We start from the raw sequence: 20818 nt of genomic DNA, 5'->3' as shown, positions 1-20818 counted from the left end.
AAAAAAAAAATGTGACCAGGTGCAGTGGCTCACACCTGTAATCTCGGCCAGGTGCGGTGGCTCACGCCTGTAATCTCAGTACTTTGGGAGGCTGAGGCAAGCGGATCACAAGGTCAGGAGTTCGACACCAGCCTGGCCAACATAGTGAAACCCCGTCTCTACTAAAAATACAAAAAGTAGCCAGGCATGGTGGTAGGCGCCTATAGTCCCAGCTACTCTGGAGGCTGAGGCAGGACAATCGCTTGAACTGGAAGGCGGAGGTCACGGTGAGCCGAGATTGTGCCACTACACTCTAGCCTGGGCGACAGAGTGAGACTCTGTCTCAAAAAAAAAAAAAGAAATGATTCTCTAATATAGAATTTAAATACAGTCTGCCTGCAGAAGCCTTAAAGGAAAGGGGGTCGTGTGTAGCCTGTGGGCAGAGGTGGCTGGCACAGTGAGACTGATCCCCCACCAGCCTCACTCTTGCCTCACTGCAGCACCAACACTCGAGGATGGGAAACCTAACAGTGAAAATCAACCCCAGCTGAAACTCCTCCCCAGAGAACTGGCAGGTGCCACGTGGACTTCGTGGTCCATACTGAGGCTTGTGACCTGCACTGGCTATTTTCAGGAACAAAAATCACTCCCGCTTGTGGGCCTGGGGCTAGACCATGGTGGTTTATACCTCGTCCCGCAGAGTGGCAGTGAGCACGCCTGTCTGTCACCGATGCTGGGACTCAACGCTCGGGACAGGTGCGTGATTCTGAACACGTGTGCCACAGCCACCTGCGGCAAGTGTATGTGGGCCTGGGAGCTGCCTGACGCTGCCCTGTCACCGGTACTGCTTCACGCCAGGGCCAAGTGCATGTCAGGTGGTTGGGTGTCAACTTCAAATAGTTTCTGAACAAAACCAAGACTTTCACGAAGCTCCCAAGCCTCCCTACTGTTGTGTCTCCTCCAAACAACCTTGTCATGCTCTGCTTCAAATGTCCTTCGTGGCTGTCTTCACTGAGCGGGTAGCACTTCTCCCATGTGGGCCGCCCCCACCTGCCGCGGCCGCCAGAGCGGTCAGAGTGCATAGGGGAACCAGGCCCCGTGGCCATCAGCGTCTCATATGGCTTGAACCTGTGTCCCCACCCAAACCTCATGTTGAAGTGTAATCCCCAGTGCTGGAGGTGGGGCCTGGTGGGAGGTGACTGGATCCTGGGGGCGACTTCTCCCTTCGGTGCTGTCCCCATGACAGAGTTCTCAGGATCTGGTTGTTTGGAAGTGTCTGCTCAGGCCATGTAAGATGTGCCTGCTTCCCCTTCAGTTTCTGCCATGATTGTGTTTTCCTGAGGCCTCCCCAGCCATGCTTCCTGTACAGCCTACAGAACTTTGAGCCAGTTAAATCTTTTTTCTTTGTAAGTTACCCAGTCTCAGGTATTTCTTCTTTTTTTTTTCCTCTTTGAGACAGTCTTGCTCTGTCGCCCTGGCTGGAGGGGCATGATCGGCTCACTGCAACCTCTGCCTCCTGGGTTCAAACTTTTCTCCTGTCTCAGCCTCCCAAGTAGCTGGGATTACAGGTGCCCGCCACCATGACGGGATAATTTTTTTTTTTTTTTGAGACAGAGTCTCGCTCTGTGGCCCAGGCTGTAGTGCAGTGGTGCCATCTCAGCTCACTGCAACCTCTGCCTCCCAGGTTCAAGCGATTCTTTTGCCTCAGTCTCCCAAGTAGCTGGGACTACAGGCGCACGCCACCACACACGGCTAATTTTTGTATTTTTAGTGGAGACAGGGTTTCACCACGTTGGTCTGGCTGGTCTTGAACCCCTGACCTCAGGTGATCCGCCCACCTCGGCCTCCCAAAGTGCTGGGATTACAGGTGTAAGCCACTGCGCCCGGCCTGTATTTTTTTTTAGTAGAGATGGGGTTTCACCATGTTGGCCAGGCTGGTCTCGAACCCCTGACCTCAGGTGATCTGACCCTCTCGGCCTCCGTAAGTGTTGGGATTACAGGCATGAGCCACCACACCCGGCCTCGGGTATTTCTTTATAGCCATGTGAGAATGGATGACAGAGCCTGTGGGATGCTGGACCGCCCTGTGCCGGCCCCTCCTGGCGCCATGTTGCCTGGTGCAGGCTGCTCTCAGGGTGGTGGAGGGAGGGGCCATGGTGGGTGCATCACTGGGGAGGGGCTGTCAACACAGGGTGGCCGGGTGCCCCAGGGTCCTTTCCTGGGTTGGGCAGTAGCCTACTCTGCTGTGCGCCCCTGCAGGTCCCAGCTTTCAGTCCCAGTCCTTGGTGCGTCCCCAGTCGAGGGAAGGACGGTGTGTGCTCTTTGGATTTGCAGTGGAGGTGGTGGTCAACAGGAGAGCTGTTTAGGATAGGATGAAGGCAGGCGTTGGACTCTGCGGAGGGTTAACCTGGGAGGTAGAGGGCCTGGGGGCGTGGCAGAAGGTGGTGTGGTGGGTGGTGGTTTTCCTTAGCAGCCTTGGGGAGGGGCCGTTGGATATAAGCACTAGCCTAGTGGCGGAGACTGAGGCAGAGACTGAGCTGGGACAGGAGGGTGCTCCTCCTCTGACAGGGGAGGTCAGGGCAAGGAGGCCGAAGGGTCCTGGGAGTGTCATGTGACTGGAAGACCCTACTGGCTACCCCTGGGGGAGAGAAGTCCCCCGCCTTGCCCTCTGCGTGTTGGTTGTCTGGAGCAGGATAACGCTCCACCCTTCTGGAGATGGGCCGTGAGCGTGAGGCTTGCAGGTCTGCTTTTAGGACATGAGGAGTGATCAGGTGTACCCCTCCCCTCCTGTGCTTGAGGCAGAGAGATTTGTGCAGTTTCATCTCCTAGAGACAGTGACAGGCACTCAGAGTGTCTGGACATGAGGCTCACCTGGGACCGTCCTGGACGGTGTCTCTCTGCAGCTGGCGCACCCATACCGAGCGGCGGTCCTGAGGGCCATGGAGAGGGTCCTGAGCAGTCGTGCCAGTGAGCTGGACAAGGACACAGCCAGCACCATCATCCTCCTGGCCTCCAGCGAGATGACCAAGACGAAGGTATTCAGCAGGCCCTCTGGCCTCACAGACTCAGGCCTAGCTTGGGAAGTGAAGCTGCTTCTTGACCTTGCTACCCAGCAGCTTTGAGAGTGTAGGGTGGTGTTTGGCTGCCTTGGGCTGGCAGAGGCCCTTTGGTCCCATGCACCGCCCTACAGGGGCGGGGGATGGTCCCCTGTGATTCTCAGAGGCAATAACTGAAGCAGAGAGCAAGTTGCCAGAACTCAGCGCACGCAGGACCACGGTGTGCTTGCAGCCGGGGCCAAAGGATGTACCCGGCACTGGGGTTGGAGCAGGGCTTTGGTGGGCCTAACTCTCTCTGGACCCTGAGCACAGCCCCCTCTCACCAGGGCTCTTCTGCTCCTGTGTGTGGGGTCTGCTGGCAGCCCCTCAGCAGGGAAGGCTGTGCCCGCCACCTTCCCTGACCCGCACTTTTTAGGGACACTGAAAACAGCGTGCGTTTGTCCGAGGCTGGCAGCCACTGGGGGCAGAATGTCTTGGTCTCGCCTTTTGGGAGATTTCAGGGAGAGGTTCTCCTTGCTGGTGTTTTGGGTTCAGGACCTGGTCTGGGACTGGCAGCAGGCGGCGAGTGGCGTCCTGGTGGCCGTGGGAAGGCAGTTCATCAGCAAGGTGATGGAGGAGCTGCTGCGCAGGCTGCACCCTGGGACCCTGCCTCACTGCGCCGTGCTGCACACCCTCGCCAGCCTCTCGGTGGCCAACGGTAGGTGGCGCACAGCCTGCCCCAGGAGGAGCACGGGGCACTGGAAGGCTTGGTGGAGGCCTTTGACAGTGTCCTCTCTCACAGCGTTCGGCGTCGTCCCCTTCCTGCCGTCCGTCCTGAGCTCCCTCCTGCCTGTGCTGGGCATGGCCAAGCAGGACACGGTGCGCGTGGCGTTCTGCTCCGGTAAGAGGCGGCCTCGTCCCCTTCCGTCTCAGGTGCCTCTTTGTGGGGGGGCTGTGCCCGGGCATGCATGTTTTAGGGGGGACAGGTGGGCCCTTTAGGCTGCAGGAAAGGGGGCTGTTGGAGGGAGGGCCCCCTGGCTGAGGCTGCTGGCTGGTTGGGCGGTCCATGTGGGGCTGACCCAGCCTCTGTCTCTTGTTTCTCTCTGCTCCCGGTGAGCCCCTCCACCTTACATTGCGGGTCCACTGAGGCCTGGACATGCCTGGGGGGCAGCAAGAGACTTCTTCAAAGCCATGATTTTTTTGTTTTCCTCCGCACTCCAGGCTGGAAAAGTGTCCGCTCTCTGGACATCCCAGGCCCCAGGGGATGGGGCCACATGCATTCACCCCACCCTCTGCAGGAGCCCTGTTCCTGGCAGCAGTGGCCACAGCCCTCTGTGTGCCTGGCAGGGACTGCGGGCATGTCATGGACCTGGACCTTGTTTTCCGCTCCCACCGACAGCTGGGGAGTGGTTGGTGGGATTGGAGGCCTTCCTGTTAGTAGGGGGTGTGGAGACTGGAGATCCTGAGGTGCCTTTAGTGCCCTCACAACCCATGGCCTCGTGTTCCCAGTGTCCTATGTCAGGAAGACTGCCAGCCCTGGTAGCTGGCAGGGAGGAGAACGGGACCCTCGTGCCCAGGGGACCAGCCCTTATAAAGACCCAGCCCTCTGGGGCAGGGGTCTGTTAGGTTCCAGGCCTCCTCTCCAGGCAGCAGGTGTGGGAGGGCCCAGTGATGGGGGAGGGGGCTGGTGGGGCCTGGGAAGAGTGTATTTTCGAAGCATGGGGGGGCGCGTGGTTACAGGGCTGGGCTGGGCTCCGTTGACTGAAGGGTTGGTTTGGAGCATTTGGACCCGCCTGCTCTGCTCATGGTGACTTTGGGTTCAGATCACAGGGTTCCTGCCACCCTCTCCTCAGCCCCTGCGCTCCGTCTCTCCTGGCCCTGCTCTTCGATAGATGCCTTCATCTTTTTTTTTTTTTTTTTTGAGATGGAGTCTTGCTCTGCTGCCCAGGCTGGAGTGTGGTGGTACAATCTCCACTCACTGCAAGCTCCGCCTCCCAGGTTCACGCCATTCTCCTGCCTCAGCCTCCCATGTAGCTGGGACTACAGGCGCCTGCCACCTCGCCCGGCTAGTTTTTGTATTTTTAGTAGAGACAGGGTTTCACCGTGTTAGTCAGGATGGTCTCGATCTCCTGACCTCGTGATCCACCCTCCTCGGCCTCCCAAAGTGCTGGGATTACAGGCGTGAGCTACCGCGCCCGGCCAGATGCCTTCATCTTTGGGGCACTCCTTCACAGGCTCTCCCTCACCTGTGGGTGAGGGCAGGGGCCCTCAGGTAGAAGGGATAGTAACCCCGCGTGACCCAGTTTTGGCTGAAAATGGGATTGGTGCCAGGATGGGGGCAGCTGCACACTGAGCCAGGTGTGAAGGGGCAGAGTGGAAGTGGGTCTGGGTGTGGACTCAGCTAAGGTGCCTGGGGCGCAGGAAATGCTGTCCAGGCTACAGGGCGGAGACTGAGAGCAGGGCAGCTGGGGCGCCTGCCGAGCCCTCTGTCTCTGTGCTGCATGCGCATCGCCCCTTCCCGCCACTCTTCTGGGAAGTACATGGCCTGATCCCTGCAGCCACTGAGGCTCTTAGCAGAAACGGACTCGCAGTTCTGACACCTCTTGCTTACCTTCCCCTTCATAGGGGACCTGCGGCTCCTCCGGGCCCTACCACGCTGGCATTTTCCTCCATGTGTCAAACACACAGGTTCAGCCAGCAAAGATTCCGTGGGGCCTCCTCGTGTGGGACGTGTGCTGCCCACCATATGTGGAATGTTCCCTGTTTGCATCTGAAGGGGATGGGGGTCCTGCTGGCTGGAGCAGCCTGGGGCCAGAGGATGCCATGTCAACTGGGCGAGGCCTAGTGGTGAGGGGGGGATGGCAGGCCTGCGTCCACTGCGGGAGGGTGCAGGTCCAGCCGGGACAGGCAGTGTGCCAAGGACAGGAGTGCCCTCAGGGCACTGCAGCCAGGAGGCGAGGAGCTACAGGGAAGGCTCCCAGTGGCGGAGGCACGGCTGGCCTGGCCACACCATCCAGCAGGGCAGACAGCCAGTAATTCCTCCCAGCTGAGGAACCCGTCCAGTGGAAAAGGTGGCAGCAAAAGAAACAGACGCTAATTGGAGATGTAGATGGTTCAGGAAGAGGGAAATAGCAGAGAAAGAAAATCTCTGATTAATATCCTAGGGAAATAAGTGGGCATCATGCATTCTCAGGACAAGAGGTGTCACCATGGAGAAGCCACATTTAGAGAATAAAATTGACCTTCTGTGAATTAAAGATGCCATAACAGAAGTGGGAAAAGTATAGAAAAATTGGAAGAGAAAGTTGTGGAAATTTCCAGAAAATAGAGGAAAAAGGCAAAAATATGGAAAGTAGGAGAGAAAGAGAAGAATGAATTAGTAGGCTGAACCCTGAGGCCAGTATTCCAATCAGAGGCACCCTAGAAAGAATGGACAGAGACAGGAGGTCAAGAGATGATGTAAAAGCAGGCCCCAGTGGCTGGGCGCGGTGGCTCACGCTTGTATTCCCAGCATTTTGGGAAGCCAAAGTGGGCAGATCACTTGAGGTCAGGAGTTCAAGACCAGTCTGGCCAACATGGTGAAACCCCATCTCTGCTAAAAATACAAAAGAATTAGCTGGGTGTGGCGGCACATGCCTGTAATCCCTGATACTCTGCCCGAGACAGGAGGATTGCTTGAACCTGGGAGGCGGAGGCTGCAGTGAGCCAAGACTGCACCACTGTACTCCAGCCTGGGTGACAGAGTGAGACTCTGTCTCAAAACAAACAAACAAATCAAAACTATCTGGGCATGGTAGCTTACGTGTGTAACCCAATACTTTGGGAGGCCAAAATGGGAGGATCACTTCAGCCCAGGAGTTCGCGACCAGGCTGGGCAACATGGTGAGACCCCATCGTTACAAAAAATATTTTAAAAAATTTGCCAGGTATGGTAGCACATTCCTGTATTCCAGCTTCTTGGGAGGCTGAGGCAGGAGGATTGCTTGACCCTGGGAAGTCGAGGCTATAGTGAACCAAGATCAAGCCACTGAACTCCAGCCTGGGTGACAGAGCAAGACTCTGTCTCAAAAATAAATAAATAAAATAAAAACCTCATAACACAGCAGGGGTAGGCTTCTGCCCCTGGCATTATGGTGGTCTGTTATTCTGAAAAACCTTCCCACTACGGAATACCTGAAATGCTGATGAGTTGACCAGCATGGAAACCTAGGCCCACAGAGGCCCAGAGGGGAGGTGAGGGGTTAGAGGTCTCCACTGGCCCCTGGACGCCTGCCTGCTTTGATTTCGCATGGGAGACGAGGCCTTTCTTTGCACTGGGCCAGAGCCCACCTGTACCAGACCCTCCAAGGCCCCTCCTCAGCAAAAGGTGACTGATGAGCCTTCCACTGTACACCCTGGGGTAGTCTGTTTTCTTTTAGAATTTCTTTTAAATCCTCTCTCCTGAGAATTTGTAACCATGGTCTGTCCTCATGTAGTTGTAGGGTTCAAAGTTATTCTTTGTGTTGGACTGGGAAGCCCTTAAGCTGAGACATTAGCCTTGTAAATGGGCTGGGCTGAAGTGTCCCGGGCGGGGTGACCAGTGTCCTTCTGAACGTTTGTGTCCCAGTGAGGCTGCACGGCAGTGGCTGTGGCCTGGGGTTCGGGAAGCACCGCTTCCCTGGAGCGCAGGGTCTGGGCTCCGGTGTGGGGCCAGCAGCTCCCCACAGACCCAGGACCAGCAGTATTGGTTACAGTCGCAAAACACACACATCAGCACACGAAGGAGCACTAGAGCAGAAAGTAACATAATTTGGGTTGATGAGATACAGGATAAAAATAGCAAGGTAAAGAGGTGAAAGTGAGAAAGGGCAGGGTCCTGTGAGGACAGAGCCAGTGTGAAAAGAGAACCCAATACAGTCTAGAAACAAAACTAGAACCATTTCCATTCAAGAATAAGGGGGTGGGTGTGGCAGCCGGGTGCAGACACTGAAGAGAGTGCACCAGCTCGACAGGGGTCTGGGACAACCCGGAGGGCAGCCCTGAGCTGGCAGAGAGAAGGGGGTGCAGGGCAGGCGTCAGGTGAGCTGGCCGAGCATCCCTGCTAGAGAGCACGAGTCCGGAGGTGAAAAGAGGCCCAGACTCACCGGCATCATCAAAGGGAGATGCTGTGGAGGGGCCGCCAGGAGACTGACTTTCACAGCCCGTGCCAGACCTGTTCCCTGGAGCCCTGTCACCCGCCACCCAGGGCGGAAGGATGCTGTGGGGCTGGGGCAGAGCAGGAGCCCCCACCCCCTGCACTGGCGAGGGCGTGGAGGCTCCGGGTGCTGCGGGTGAGTGACAGCTGTGCAGGGGATCCCATCGCCAGCAAGGAAGGAGCTGAGGAGGAGCGGGAGGCAGGCAGCCCGTTGCCCTTTTCTCTGTCAGGGAGGGAAGTGTCGTGCAGCTTTAGGGAAACCACTGCAGTGTTGCAGTCCCAGGATTTCTGTGCAGTGCGTCACTCCTGTGGGGCTAGTGGCCTCCCTGCAGACAGCCTGCCGGTTCCACTGGAATCCTCATGCTGTGCCGCCTGACCCTCCCTGGCCTCTGTGGTCTCTGCAGGGTGGGAAGTGGGAGCTGAGCCCTCCCATCTCACTGTATGTGTCAGGCCATTGCAAGTTTTGTCGTTACCGTGGTCGTCCTCTCACCTATCCAGACCTGAGCAAGGCAGAAAACACAGAAACTAATGCTTTAGAAAATAAGCAATTGGCAAAACGTTGTTTTATACCTAGTTCTTTGAAATAAGTGAATTAAATACTTAAGCTGCTGCCTAATCAAGAGAAAGGGGAGAAACAAGGCAAGTGTTAAACAGGAGGTGAATAGATGTGGGGACAGCGTGGGGTGGCGTGGGGACAGCGGGGGTGGTGCAGGGACCACAGGGGTATGTGAGGGGCGGCGCAGGGACCACGGGGGACGGTGAGGGAGTGGTGCAGGGACCGTGAGGGGGACAGTGAGGGGCGGTGCAGGGGATGTGAGGGGCAGTGCAGGTACCGCGGGGGGACGGTGAGGGGCAGTGCGGGGACCGTGGGGGCACGGTGAGGGGTGGTGCAGGGACCTCAAGGGGACGTGAGGGGTGGTGCGGGGACAGTGAGGGGCGGCGTGGGGACCACAAGGGACTAGCAAGGCCCACCGAGGGGACCGCGTGCCCCAGTGCAGCCACCTCTGAAAGCCCGGCAGTGAGTGCTCTAGGAGAGCACCAGTTCCAGGCAGTGCTCCGCGGGCTCTGCAGTGGGCTCTCCCAGTCCTCGGGGCTATGTCACCCCAGGGAAATGAAGTAAAAAGGACAGTTTCCAAATTTTTTTCTTTTTTTTTTTTGGTGACAGGGTCTCGCTCTGTCTCCCAGGCTGGAGTGCAGTGGTGTGATCTCGACTCACTGCAACCTCTGCCTCCCAGGCTGAAGTGATCCTCCCCGAGTAGCAGCGGCCAGAGGTGCCTGCCACCATGCCCAGCTAATTTTTAGTAGAGATGAGATTTCCCCATGTTGGCCAGGCTGGTTGTGAATTCCTGACCTCAAATGATCTGCCCGCCTCAGCCTCCCAAAGTGTTGGGATTACAGGCGTGAGCCACTGCACCAGGCCCCAAATTCTTTTTGTGACCTGAGCGTCACCACGAAAGAGATCTAGGGACTAGCCTCACTCAGGGTCCGCCCTCCCCGCCCATGCCCCTGCTGCTGAACCCAAGTCAGAGATGGTTTCAGGTGCCTTTGTTGGGATACGGTGACCCTCGATATCCCAAAACTTGGACCGAAGCAGATTCCCATCGCCTCACCTCCCCCGCTGTGATTGCTGACCCTGTGAACAAAATCCACATTGCCTGGCACAGGGGCTGGCTCTGTCCTGACGGGGGTCGCCCCAGAGGTGAGAGGCCAGCTCCACATTGGGAGGATGGCCCTCACACGGATCCATGTAAGAAGGAAAACCACACGGCGACCACGCTCATTGCTGATTCTTATTAAAAACTCAGTCTAGGCCGGGCACAGCGGCTCATACCTATAATCCTAGCACTTTGGGAGGCCGAGGTGGGCGGATTGCCCGAGCTCAGGAGTTTGAGACCAGCCTGGGCAACACGGTGAAACCCTGTCTCTACTAAAATACAAAAAAATTAAATTAGTTGGGTGTGGCAGCGTGCACCTATGGTCTCAGGTACTCAGGAGGCTGAGGCAGGAGAATTGCTTGAACCTGAGAGGAAAAGGTTGCAGTGAGCCAAGATTGCGCCACTGCATTCCAGTCTTGGCGGAGTGAGACTCCGTCTCCAAAAAAAAAACTCAGGTGGGGCATGGTGACCTACACCTGTAATCCCAGCACTTTGGTAGGCCGAGGTGGTTGGATCGCTTGAACCCAGGAGTTTGAGACCAATCTGGGCATCATAGTGAGACCTCTGTTTCTAAAATAAAATAAAATAAAATTAGCCAGGTACCGTGTCACGCACCTGTAGTCCTAGCTACTTGAGAGGCTGAGGTGGGAGGATCACTTGAGCCCAGGAGATTGAGGCTGCAGTGAGCTCAGTTGGTGTCACTACACTCCAGCCTGAGTGACAGACCGAGACCCTGTCTCAAAAAAACAAAACAAAAAACCAAAATCCTACAATGAACCACCCAAAGAGTGGAAGAAACCAAAGGTTTTCGGTCTTCACTTAATAAAATGTTTATATAAAAATCCCAGTGCATTCCCACAAATTATTAGAGGCGACAAGAATTTAGCAGGATGCTGTTGGAGGACCAGCAGCTGAAGCTTGTCTGCACTCCTGTGTGCTAGACTCAGAGGTGCCAGCTCCTCTGTGAATCTGTCGTCACAGATTCTGGGGAGCTTCCGAGGACAGTCCCGCAGGGCCTGAGTCGACCGTGGGGTTCACGCCTGGAGGTGCCGGTGACCCCGAAGGCAGTGCTAGAAGTGGCCAGTGGCCCCATGAAGGGGATGAGGGGTACAGGTGGAGACTTTTTGTCTGGGTGGTGCCTCTCAGGGCCTTTGCTCTTGTAGGGTTGTTGCAGGGTCTGTGTCAGAGACAGGCGTTATGGGGGCCACTGGCTACACGGGAGCCAGGTGGGGGGTGTAGGAGGCACAGAGCATAGGTGTGGGTTCCAGTGGTCTCAGGGTCCTCTTGGGTGAGATTGTCAGCCCATTGTGAGGAGGGGTTTGTGGCGAGAAAAGGGTGTGAGATGGTTGCCCCAAGCATGGAGAGCCAGGGGCCAGCAAGCCTCGCAGGACTGTCGGGAGCACCTGCACCTTTTGATTCTTACAGGCTGGGTTTAAGGTGATTTCTTAAGATACAAAAAAGTATAAATCACAAAGGAAAAGATAAACAAGTTTGATATGACAAATAAAGGAATTTGTTCTGAAAAAATGCACAGAACTGCAGATGAACATCAACAAGAAAAATTACCAAAGAACATACTACACATAGTTTTCTCTACTTCATAAGAAGTCGAAAGGCTCACCCATGGCCCTAGGAGCAGCAGTGGATGGGGCCTAAGGCCAGTGGGAACTGGCACTCACACCCCAGCCTGGCCCTCTGTAGCACATCTGCATCAGCCCGGGGAGCCTCACAGCAGCCCTGGGTCAGGTGCTACCACTGCCCTATTCTTTTTTCTTTTGAGACAGAATCTCACACTGTCACCCGGGCTGGAGTGCAGTGGCGCGATCTCAGCTCACTGCAACCTCCGCCTCCCGGGTTCAAGCGATTCTCCTGCTTCAGCCTCCCAAGTAGCTGGGATTACAGGTGAGTGCCACCATGCTCGGCTAATTTTTTGTATTTTTAGTACAGACGGGTGTCACCATGTTGCCCAGGATGGTCTCGAACTCCTGACCTCATGATTCGCTCACCTCAGCCTCCCAAAGTGCTGGGATTACAGGCATGAGCCACCGCGCCCAGCCACTGCCCCATTTTATAGGTGAGGAAACTGAGGCACAAAGAGGCTGAGTAACTCATCCCAGGCCATACAACTGGGGAGTGGGAGAGCCATGACTAGGCCTGGGCAGTCCGGCCTGCACCTCTGAGCTGCTTTTTAAAGCAGATGTGGGAAGAACTGCTATGAAATCAGAAGGGGAGACTACAGCTCAGAAAAATGGGGCAAGAAAGGGCCAGAACCACGCAGCCAGCCAATGTACACATAGAAAGGTGATCAGCCTACTAGCTGCAAACAGGTGTTATCTCACATTAAGCAGTGTGGAGAAAATTAAAAGTAATTGTTTGAAAATACCAAGTTTAGATTGTGCTTTGGAGCAGGGCCTGCAACAGCGGGGCCATTGGGATTGGTAGTCGGCAGTCACCCTGGAGAGAGCAGGCCCATCAGAAGAACTCAAGATTGGGGCAGCCGAGGTGGTCCCAGCAGTGCCCCCTCGGTCTTGTGCCTTGTGCGGCCCTTTCCCTGTGCAGTGGGCGCATCCTCTCAGGAGCTCTGGACTTTGCCCTGCCCTGAAGCTCATGGTGCCTTTGTTTCCTCCACCAGTTTCCACATCTCCGCCTGGTCCTCAGCAGGGCTGTGTGAAAGGTTCTGGCCTCAGTTTCTCTCCCTGTGCCCCAAGTTCCCCCTTCACCCAGGGCCCAGCCCCACTGACCACTGGCACATCGGCACCTGAGTTCGGCCCATGTCCTGGGCTCCAGGCCCTACAGCCAGTGTTTTCTGACTCTCCACCCAGATGTCCACACCACTGGAAGCCTGGGTGGCCACCTGCCCAGCCTCTGCCTGCTCCCAGCTCTGCTGCGTGGTCAGCCCAAGGCCACAGCTGGGCCACATCCACAGGCACCGGCACACTGTCAGGAGCTGCCCACCCGTGGGAGGGCCTCATGCTGACCCTGGCATCCTGGTGCCCCTCCGCCCTGCCATCGCTCTCCCTGTGGCTCTTCCCGCCCACACTGTGCCCAGCACGTCAGCCTTGGGCAGAATGTGTGGCACAAGTCTGTCTGTGAGGGTGGGTGGGCATGACGCTGCTCCTCTTGTTTCTGGCAGACTGGAGTGGGCAGGAACTTGTGGCCAGAGGGCATTTTTGGGAGGAGGTTGGTACTTGCACCAGTTTTCTTTGGTGACAAAGCACCAAGTGCAAATTCAGTGGCTTCAAACACCAGAAATGTATATTCTCACAGTCTGGGCGACCAGAAGTCCAAGCTCACGATGTTGGCAGGATGGGTTCCTTCTTGAGGGCCCAGAGAGAGAATTCATTTTAGGCTCCCCAGCTTCTGGGGGGCCATGGATTCAAGGCATCCTTGACCGGAGGCTGCCTGGCCCCAGTCTGTGCCTCCATGTCACATGGCCATCTTCCTCCTGCCCCTGCATCTCTTCTTATAAGGATGTCATGTTGGAGTTACGGCCCACCCTACTTTGCTATGACCCCATTTTAACGGTCACATCTGACTGGGCGCGGTGGCTCATGCCTGTCATCCCAGCACTTTGGGAGGCCAAGGTGGGCAGATCACTTGAGATCAGCAGTTTGAGACCAGCCTGGCCAACATGGTGAAACCCCATCTCTACTAAAAATATAAAAATTAGCCAAGTATGATGGTACACACTTGTAGCTCCATCTAGTCAGGAGGCTAAGGCAGGAGAATCACTTGAACCTGGGAGGCAAAGGTTGCAGTGAGCCGAGATCAAGCCACTGCACTCCAGCCTGAGAGACAGAGCAAGACTGTGTCACTACACTCCAGCCTGAGTGACAGACCAAGCAAGACTGTGTCTCAAAAAAAAAAAAAGTCTTGGCCGGGCGCGGTGGCTCAAGCCTGTAATCCCAGCACTTTGGGAGGCCGAGATGGGCGGATCACGAGGTCAGGAGATCGAGACCATCCTGGCTAACACGGTGAAACCCCGTCTCTACTAAAAAATACAAAAAACTAGCCGGGCGAGGTGGCGGGCGCCTGTAGTCCCAGCTACTCGGGAGGCTGAGGCAGGAGAATGGCGTGAACCTGGGAGGCAGAGCTTGCAGTGAGCTGAGATCTGGCCACTGTACTCCAGCCCGGGCGACAGAGCAAGACTCCGTCTCAAAAAAAAAAAAAAAAAAAAGTCTCATCTGCAAAAACCCTATTTCCAATAAGGCCATGAATTTGGAGGGACACTTTTCACCCCTGTGCAGCCCTGGAGTTCTGTGCTTGGCTGGTGTACTAGGGAGGGCACTGTGCATGCTGCCATGGGATTTCTGGAAGGGGCAGGAGGCAGACAGGTGCTGGGGATCGTCACAAGCCCACAGCCTGCAGCCGCTTACCACTGGCCGATGTCCCAGCTCTGCAGCGCTTCAGCGAGGGTGCCCTGGAGTACCTGGCCAACCTGGACCGGGCCCCAGACCCCACGGTCAGGAAGGACGCCTTTGCCGCCGACATCTTCAGCGCCTACGATGTTCTCTTCCACCAGTGGCTGCAGAGTCGAGAAGCCAAGGTACGCCCCGCGGCTGCACCGGTCCACACCTGATGCCAGGGCGCTCTCCTTCCCCATTCCCTGCCCATGGCAAATTGATTGGAGGGTGGTGGTGGTGCACTGGCGAGCAGAGGTGCCCAGTGAGAGGTGGCTCACCTTTATGTATCTTTTTGACACAGAGTCTCACTCTGTCACCCAGGCTGGAGTGCAGTGGCATGACTTGGCTCACTGCAGCCTCCGCCTCCCGGGTTCAAGTGATTCTCATGCCTCCCGAGTAGCTGGGATTACAGGCGCCCGCCACCACTCCCAGCTAATTTTTGTATTTTTAGTAGAGATGAGGTTTCGCCATGTTGGCCAGGCTGGTCTCGAACTCCTGACCTCAGGTGACCCACCCGCCTTGGCCTCCCAAAGCTCTGGGATTACAGGTGTGAGCCATCATTCCCAGCCACCTTTAGGCTGCCACACCTGCGCAGGGCCCCACCTGCAGTTCCCATCCTTACGACTTGTGCCAGAGGTGCCTCGTCACTGTGGGTTTTTCCTTCTGCCCAGAAGCCCAGTGCTGCTGGGGGCACTGAGCATCCCTACGGACCCCCTGGGCCTGGCCACCATCTGGCTTGCTGTCGTCTCCCCACAGCTGACCTCTGGGTGCTGGGCTCACTTCCCAGCCCCTGTAGCACCCACTGGTAGCCCAGTGTTGGTTCCTGTCTGTCCCGGTGCTTGCTGGACATGCTCTGAGCAGTCAGTGTTGACTGAGCAGCGTGAGCTTCCCGTCCACTGTCCCCTCTCAGCTCCGTCTTGCCGTGGTGGAGGCTCTGGGGCCTATGAGCCATCTGCTGCCCAGTGAGAGGCTGGAAGAGCAGCTGCCCAAGCTCCTCCCTGGGATCCTCGCCCTCTACAAGAAGCACTCAGAGACCTTCTACTTGTCCAAGGTATCTGCAGGCAGGGCAGGTCTATGGTCTAGTCCCTGAGGACCCCTCCAATCAGACTCCCCTGGGGGTGGCTGTGAGTCCTCTGCTAGGGCTCAGTGGTGGGTAGGGGTGGCCCTGAGTTCTCTGCTAAGGCTCAGTGGTGGGCTGTGAAGGACAGGGCCCTCGTGGGGACCAGCTTAGTTTTCCCATCGCTCTGCCCTGGATGGTGCCAGGAACCTGGGCCTTTTGGTCTATGGCACCTGTGGCCTAGGGAGCCTCCTGCCCTCCTCCCTGGCTCTGAGTTCTAGAGGTAGATGAAGGGCCTCCTCATTTGAGCCCCAAGGTGGGGCCCATATCCTCCTGGCCCATGTCTTCCTGTGGCCCAACTGGGAGGCTCTGGTTGACCTCACGGTCAGTTCGGGGGGCTGGAGGTAGGACTGACGGTCTCTTCTGCCTACCCCGAGCAGAGCCTGGGACAGATCCTCGAGGCGGCCGTGAGTGTGGGCAGCCGCACATTGGAGACCCAGCTGGATGCCCTCTTGGCTGCACTGCACTCCCAGGTAGGAGGCGGGCATCAGTGGGCGGGTTCAGGTTCTGCACCCCTTTCCATGGGAAGTTGCTGGATGAGGGGTGCAGAAAGCAAGTTGGGGTGGACGGCTCAGCCATGCGGGGCTGAGGACTGGGTATTCCCTAAAGGTCACTTGGGTAACTTCTTACTGATGTGGTGATGCTCTTGCCCTGCCCAGCAGTGGCATGTGCAGGTGACATATTAGCCCCCAGGATGGAGGTGGCAGGAGTGGGTGTCCAGGCCCAGTGCAGGCCCAGTACAGGTGGTCTCAGAGAAGGTCAGCGCGGAGTGAGTGCCCAGGCCCAGTGCAGGCCCGGTACAGATGGTCTCGGAGAAAGGTCAGCACGGAGTGGGTGCCCAGGCCCAGTGCGGGCCCAGTACAGGTGGTCTTGGAGAAAGGTCAGTGCGGCCGAAGCGCCAGCTGGGGGAGACTGCCCTGGATTTCTGGGGACAGAGCTCAGAGGAGCAGAGGAGAGGCCCTGCGCTGCAGAGTGGGGGTCTTGAAGGCCCTGCTGGAGAGGAAGCAATGTGGGGCGGAAGCTGAGCGTCTGGGACCCCTCCCCAGGTTGGGTGAACGAGGCCTGAGAACAACTGAGGGATGCAGGTGCTGGGTCGCCCATGACCCTGGCACTGGGGGTCGTCTGTCCATAGGACTTTCTGGACAGAGAGGGGAGAGGGACAGGAGCTAGAGAGGGTGGTGTGGTGAAGTCTGCAAGGAGACTTTCTGAAAATAAGTGTGGAGGTGTGGGCTCGTGGGGAGGTGGGCTTACTGCTTGGCTCTGCCCCTCACCTGGCCCACTCCAGCTGGGCCCCACTCTCCACCGCCTGGATGGTCCTGGCTGCATCCCAGAAACAAAGGGGAAGAGGGGACGGCAGTCACAGAGCTAGTAAACATAATGTAAGTGCTGTGAACAGTTACATGGTAACAGACTTAAAACTGGATGAAATGGTTAGGTTCCTAGAAAGATAAAAATGTCAAAATTGGTATGAAAAGCAGCAGAGAATTGAATAAGCCAGTAAAGCAACAGAAATAATATTCTAAGACCTTTCTTCCTTAAAACAAGCCCAGGACCCAAATGGTTTCACGACTGAGTTCCATCAAACTTTTGAGGAACAATTAATTCCTGTCCAGTGCAAGTACACTTGGAAATAGAAAAGATCCAGAGCTACCTCTTTCATTTTGTGAGGTCTGGCTCAAATCCCCGGCAGAGCTGTATAAGGAAATGCAGGTGTGTCATGATGAGCATAGACGTGAGGTTTTGCATAAAGTAGCAGGTTACTGAACCCAAGACCATCCTTTTACTTATGTATGTATGTATGTATGTATGTATGTATTTTGAGATGGAGTTTCACTCTTGTCGCCCTGGCTGGAGTGCTGTGGCGCAATCTCGGCTCACTGCACACTCTGCCTGTTGGGTACAAGCGATCTCCTGCCTCAGCCTCCTGAGTATCTGGGATTACAGGTGCCCACCGCCACACCTGGCTAGTTTTTCTATTTTTATTTTTTCTATTTTTAGTGGAGATGGGATTTCTCCATGTTGGTCAGGCTGATCTCGAACTCCTGACCTCAGATGATCCACCTGCCTCGGCCTCCCAAAGTGTTGGGATTACAGGCATGAGCCACGGCACCCAGCCAAGACCATACTTTTCAAAACACCTTATGCGGGAAGGCTTAGCTCACAACGCAAGGCCTATCCAGCATTTGGGAGCTGTCAGTGCACTTCATCACAGTAATAGACTAAAGAAAAATAGTGTCTGAGTTCAATCAATGCAGTAAAAACTTTTGATGATTTTTTCTTTTCCCCTGAGATGGCGTTTTGCTCTTGTTGCCCAGGCTGGAGTGCAATGGCGCAATCTCAGCTCACTGCAACGTCTGCCTCCCGAGTTGAAGTGATTCTCTTGCCTCAGCCTCCTGAGTAGCTGGGATTACAGGCGCCCGCCACCACACCCGGCTAATTTTTTTGTATTTTTTAGTAGAGACGGGGTTTCACCATGTTGGCCAGGCTGGTCACGAACTCCTGACCTCAAGTAATCCCCCTGCTTCAGCCTCCCAAAGTGTTGGGATTACAGGCGTGAGCCACTGTGCCTGGCCTGAAATTCTGAACAACTAAGATTGGAAAGGAACTTCCCTAACTTAACAAAGTTTGTATACCCGAACCCTCAGTCTTCTTCATAACTGATGGGACGTTTTAGGCAATTCCCTGTAAGGTCAAGAACAGGAAGGGCCTGCCTCTCGCTGCAGGTAGGGTCCTCTGCTGGTTCTACAGAGAAAGAAAAGAACCAGGAGGGAAGGGAAGATGGTCATTATTCATCACCCATCCACCTTCCTGGCCAAACTATTAGGACCAGTCAAAAGTTCCAGCCAGGCGTGGTGGCTCACATCTGTAATCCCAGCACTTTGGGAGGCTGAGGAGGAACTGCTTGAGCCCAGGAGTTCGAGACCAACCTGGGCAATGTAGGGAGACCCCACCTCTACAGAAAAAAATTAGCTGAGTATAGTGGCACAGACCTGTAATCCCAGCTATTCAGGAGGCTGAGGTTGGAGGATCACTTGAGCCCAGGAAGTTGAGGCTGCGGTGAGCCATGATCATGCCACTATACTCCAGCCTGGGTGACAGAGCAAGACCTTGTCTCAAAAAAGAAAAAAAGTTCTGCAAGTTTGCCAGTTACAAGACCAACCTACAAAAGCCGAGAACATTTTTCTACACCAGTACTGACCAGCTAGAAAGTGTATGAAAACACTATCTGTAATAGCAACAGAAACTTATTAACAGCCAGGTGTCATGGCACATGCCTGTGGTTCCAGCTACTCGAGAGGCTGAGGTAGGAGGATCGCTTGAGCCCAGGAGGTTGAGGCTGCAGTGAGCTGTGATCACGCCAGTGCATCCCAGCCTGGGCGACAGTACAAGACCGTGTCTTAAAAAAAAAAAAAAAAAGAGGCCGGGCACGGTGGCTCACACCTGTAATCCCAGCACTTTGGGAGGCTGAGGTGGGCAGATCACAAGGTCAGGAGATTGAGACCATCCTGGATAACACAGTGAAACCCTGTCTCTACTAAAAATACAAGAAAATTAGCCAGGTGTGGTGGCGGGCGCCTGTAGTCCCAGCTACTCAGAAGGCTGAGGCAGGAGAATGGCGTAAACCCGGGAGGGGGAGCTTGCAATGAGGGGAGATCATGCACCGCACTCCAGCCCGGGTGACAGAGCGAGACGCCGTCTCAAAAAGAAAAAAAGAGAGAAAAGGAAAGAAACTTATTATGTATAGTAATTAATGAAGAATGTGCAAGAACTCTATGGAAAAAAAGTTTACAATTCTGAAAACAGTATTGAAAAAAAGAGAGATGTGGCATAATATCATTTACACAGTCTAAAAATGAACAAAACAATACACATTTGCAAAAACTAGAAACAAAGAATGATTATGTACATGGGGTGGGGATGGGAGTAGAGAAGGGATTGAAAAGGGAAATTAAGAATATACAAAAGCTGAGAAGGTAGAAAAATGTGTTATTTCCTATTCTTTGAGCTATCCATTCATTTCTTTTGTTTTTCCATAGCATTTTAGGTTTTGTTCATATTTATCTACAGCAGTTATTTATTTAATTTTTTTAGAGACAGGGTCTTGCTCTGTCCTGCAGGCTGGAGTGCAGTGATGTGGTCACAGCTCACTGCAGCTTCCAACACCTGGGCTCCAGCGATCCTCCCACCTCAGCCTCCAGAATAGCTGCGACTACAGGTGCACGTCACCATGCCTGGCTTTTTTTGTTTTTAATTTTTCGTAGAGACAGGGTCTCAGCCAGGCACAGTGACTCACACCTGTAATCCCAGCACTTTGGGAGGCCGAGGCAGGCAGATCACCTGAGGTCAGGAGTTCGAGACCAGCCTGGCCAACATGGTGAAACCCCGTCTCTACTAAAATATACAAAAAAATTAGCCGGGTGTGGTGGCGGGCGCCTGTAATCCCAGCTCCTCAGGAGGCTGAGGGTGGAGAATCGCTTGAACCCAGGAGGCGGAGGTTGCAGTTGCAGTGAGCTGAGATTGCGCCACTGCACTCCAGCCTGGGCAACAGAGTGAGACTCTGTCTCAAAAAAAAAAAAGGAGAAGAAACAGAGTCTTACTCTGTTGTCCAGGCTGGTCTCCACCTCCTGGCTTCAGGTGATCCTCTTGTCTCAGCCTCCCAAAGTATTGAGATTACAGGTGTGAGCCACTGCACCTGGCCTATAGCAGTTATTTATAACCTTGTATTATATATGTGAAAATATTTGCTCCTACTTTGTCATAGAGTCATTGATTCATTCTTGAGACAGGATCTCGCTTTGTCACACTGCCTGGAGTGCAGTGGCGATAACGGCTCACTGCTGCCTCGGCCTCCCAGGCTCAGGCGATGCTCCTGCCTCATCTCCTCCCCCAACCCCAGTAGCTGAGACCACAAATTATGCTACTTCATCCTTTATCTTTTAACTCTGTTTATGATATTTTTTGGCCATACAAAGTTGTTTAATTTTCACATTATCATTTATCCATCTTTTATGTTATAGTTCAGGTTTTGTTATACATAGAAAACCCTTTCAAATTCAGTGATTAGTGGCCAGGAACAGTGGCTCATGCCTGTAATCCCAGCACTTTGGGAGGCTGAGGCGGGAAAATCACGAGGTCAGGAGTTTGAGACCATCCTGGCCAACGTGGTGAAACCCGGTCTCTACTAAAAATACAAAAAGTTAGCTGGGTGTGGTGGTGGGTGCCTGTAATCCCAACTACTCGGGAGGCTGAGGCAGGAGAATTGCTTAAACCCGGGAGGCGGAGCTTGCAGTGAGCCGAGATTGCACAATTCAGTAATTTTTGTTTTCTGAATTCTCCCAGTTTCCCCTCTGCTTTTATTATTAATAGTATTATTGAGACAGTCTCTCACTGTGTCGCCCAGGCTGGAGTGCAGTGGCGTGATCCCTTTTTTTTTTTTTTTTTTTTTTTTTTTTTTT

General features: G+C 54.8%; 1 protein-coding gene across 2 annotated transcripts in view; it reads left to right on the top strand.

Moving 5' to 3' along the window:
- Nucleotides 1-20818, top strand: part of MROH1 (maestro heat-like repeat family member 1) — a 124765-nt gene that overhangs the window by 35141 nt on the left and 68806 nt on the right. For both annotated transcript variants that reach the window (XM_011938033.1, XM_011938034.1), the window contains 6 exons: nucleotides 2883-3014; nucleotides 3570-3732; nucleotides 3817-3915; nucleotides 14237-14388; nucleotides 15156-15296; nucleotides 15743-15835. In XM_011938033.1, coding sequence (XP_011793423.1) covers nucleotides 2883-3014; nucleotides 3570-3732; nucleotides 3817-3915; nucleotides 14237-14388; nucleotides 15156-15296; nucleotides 15743-15835 — 780 coding nt within the window. The remainder of the gene's footprint in view (nucleotides 1-2882; nucleotides 3015-3569; nucleotides 3733-3816; nucleotides 3916-14236; nucleotides 14389-15155; nucleotides 15297-15742; nucleotides 15836-20818) is intronic.

Source organism: Colobus angolensis, unplaced genomic scaffold (genome assembly GCF_000951035.1).
Source record: "Colobus angolensis palliatus isolate OR3802 unplaced genomic scaffold, Cang.pa_1.0 Scaffold17, whole genome shotgun sequence".
NCBI classification, from domain to species: Eukaryota; Metazoa; Chordata; class Mammalia; order Primates; family Cercopithecidae; genus Colobus; species Colobus angolensis.
The sequence above is the reverse complement of the archived record's forward strand: the minus strand, read 5'-3'. Positions and strand labels throughout refer to the sequence as shown.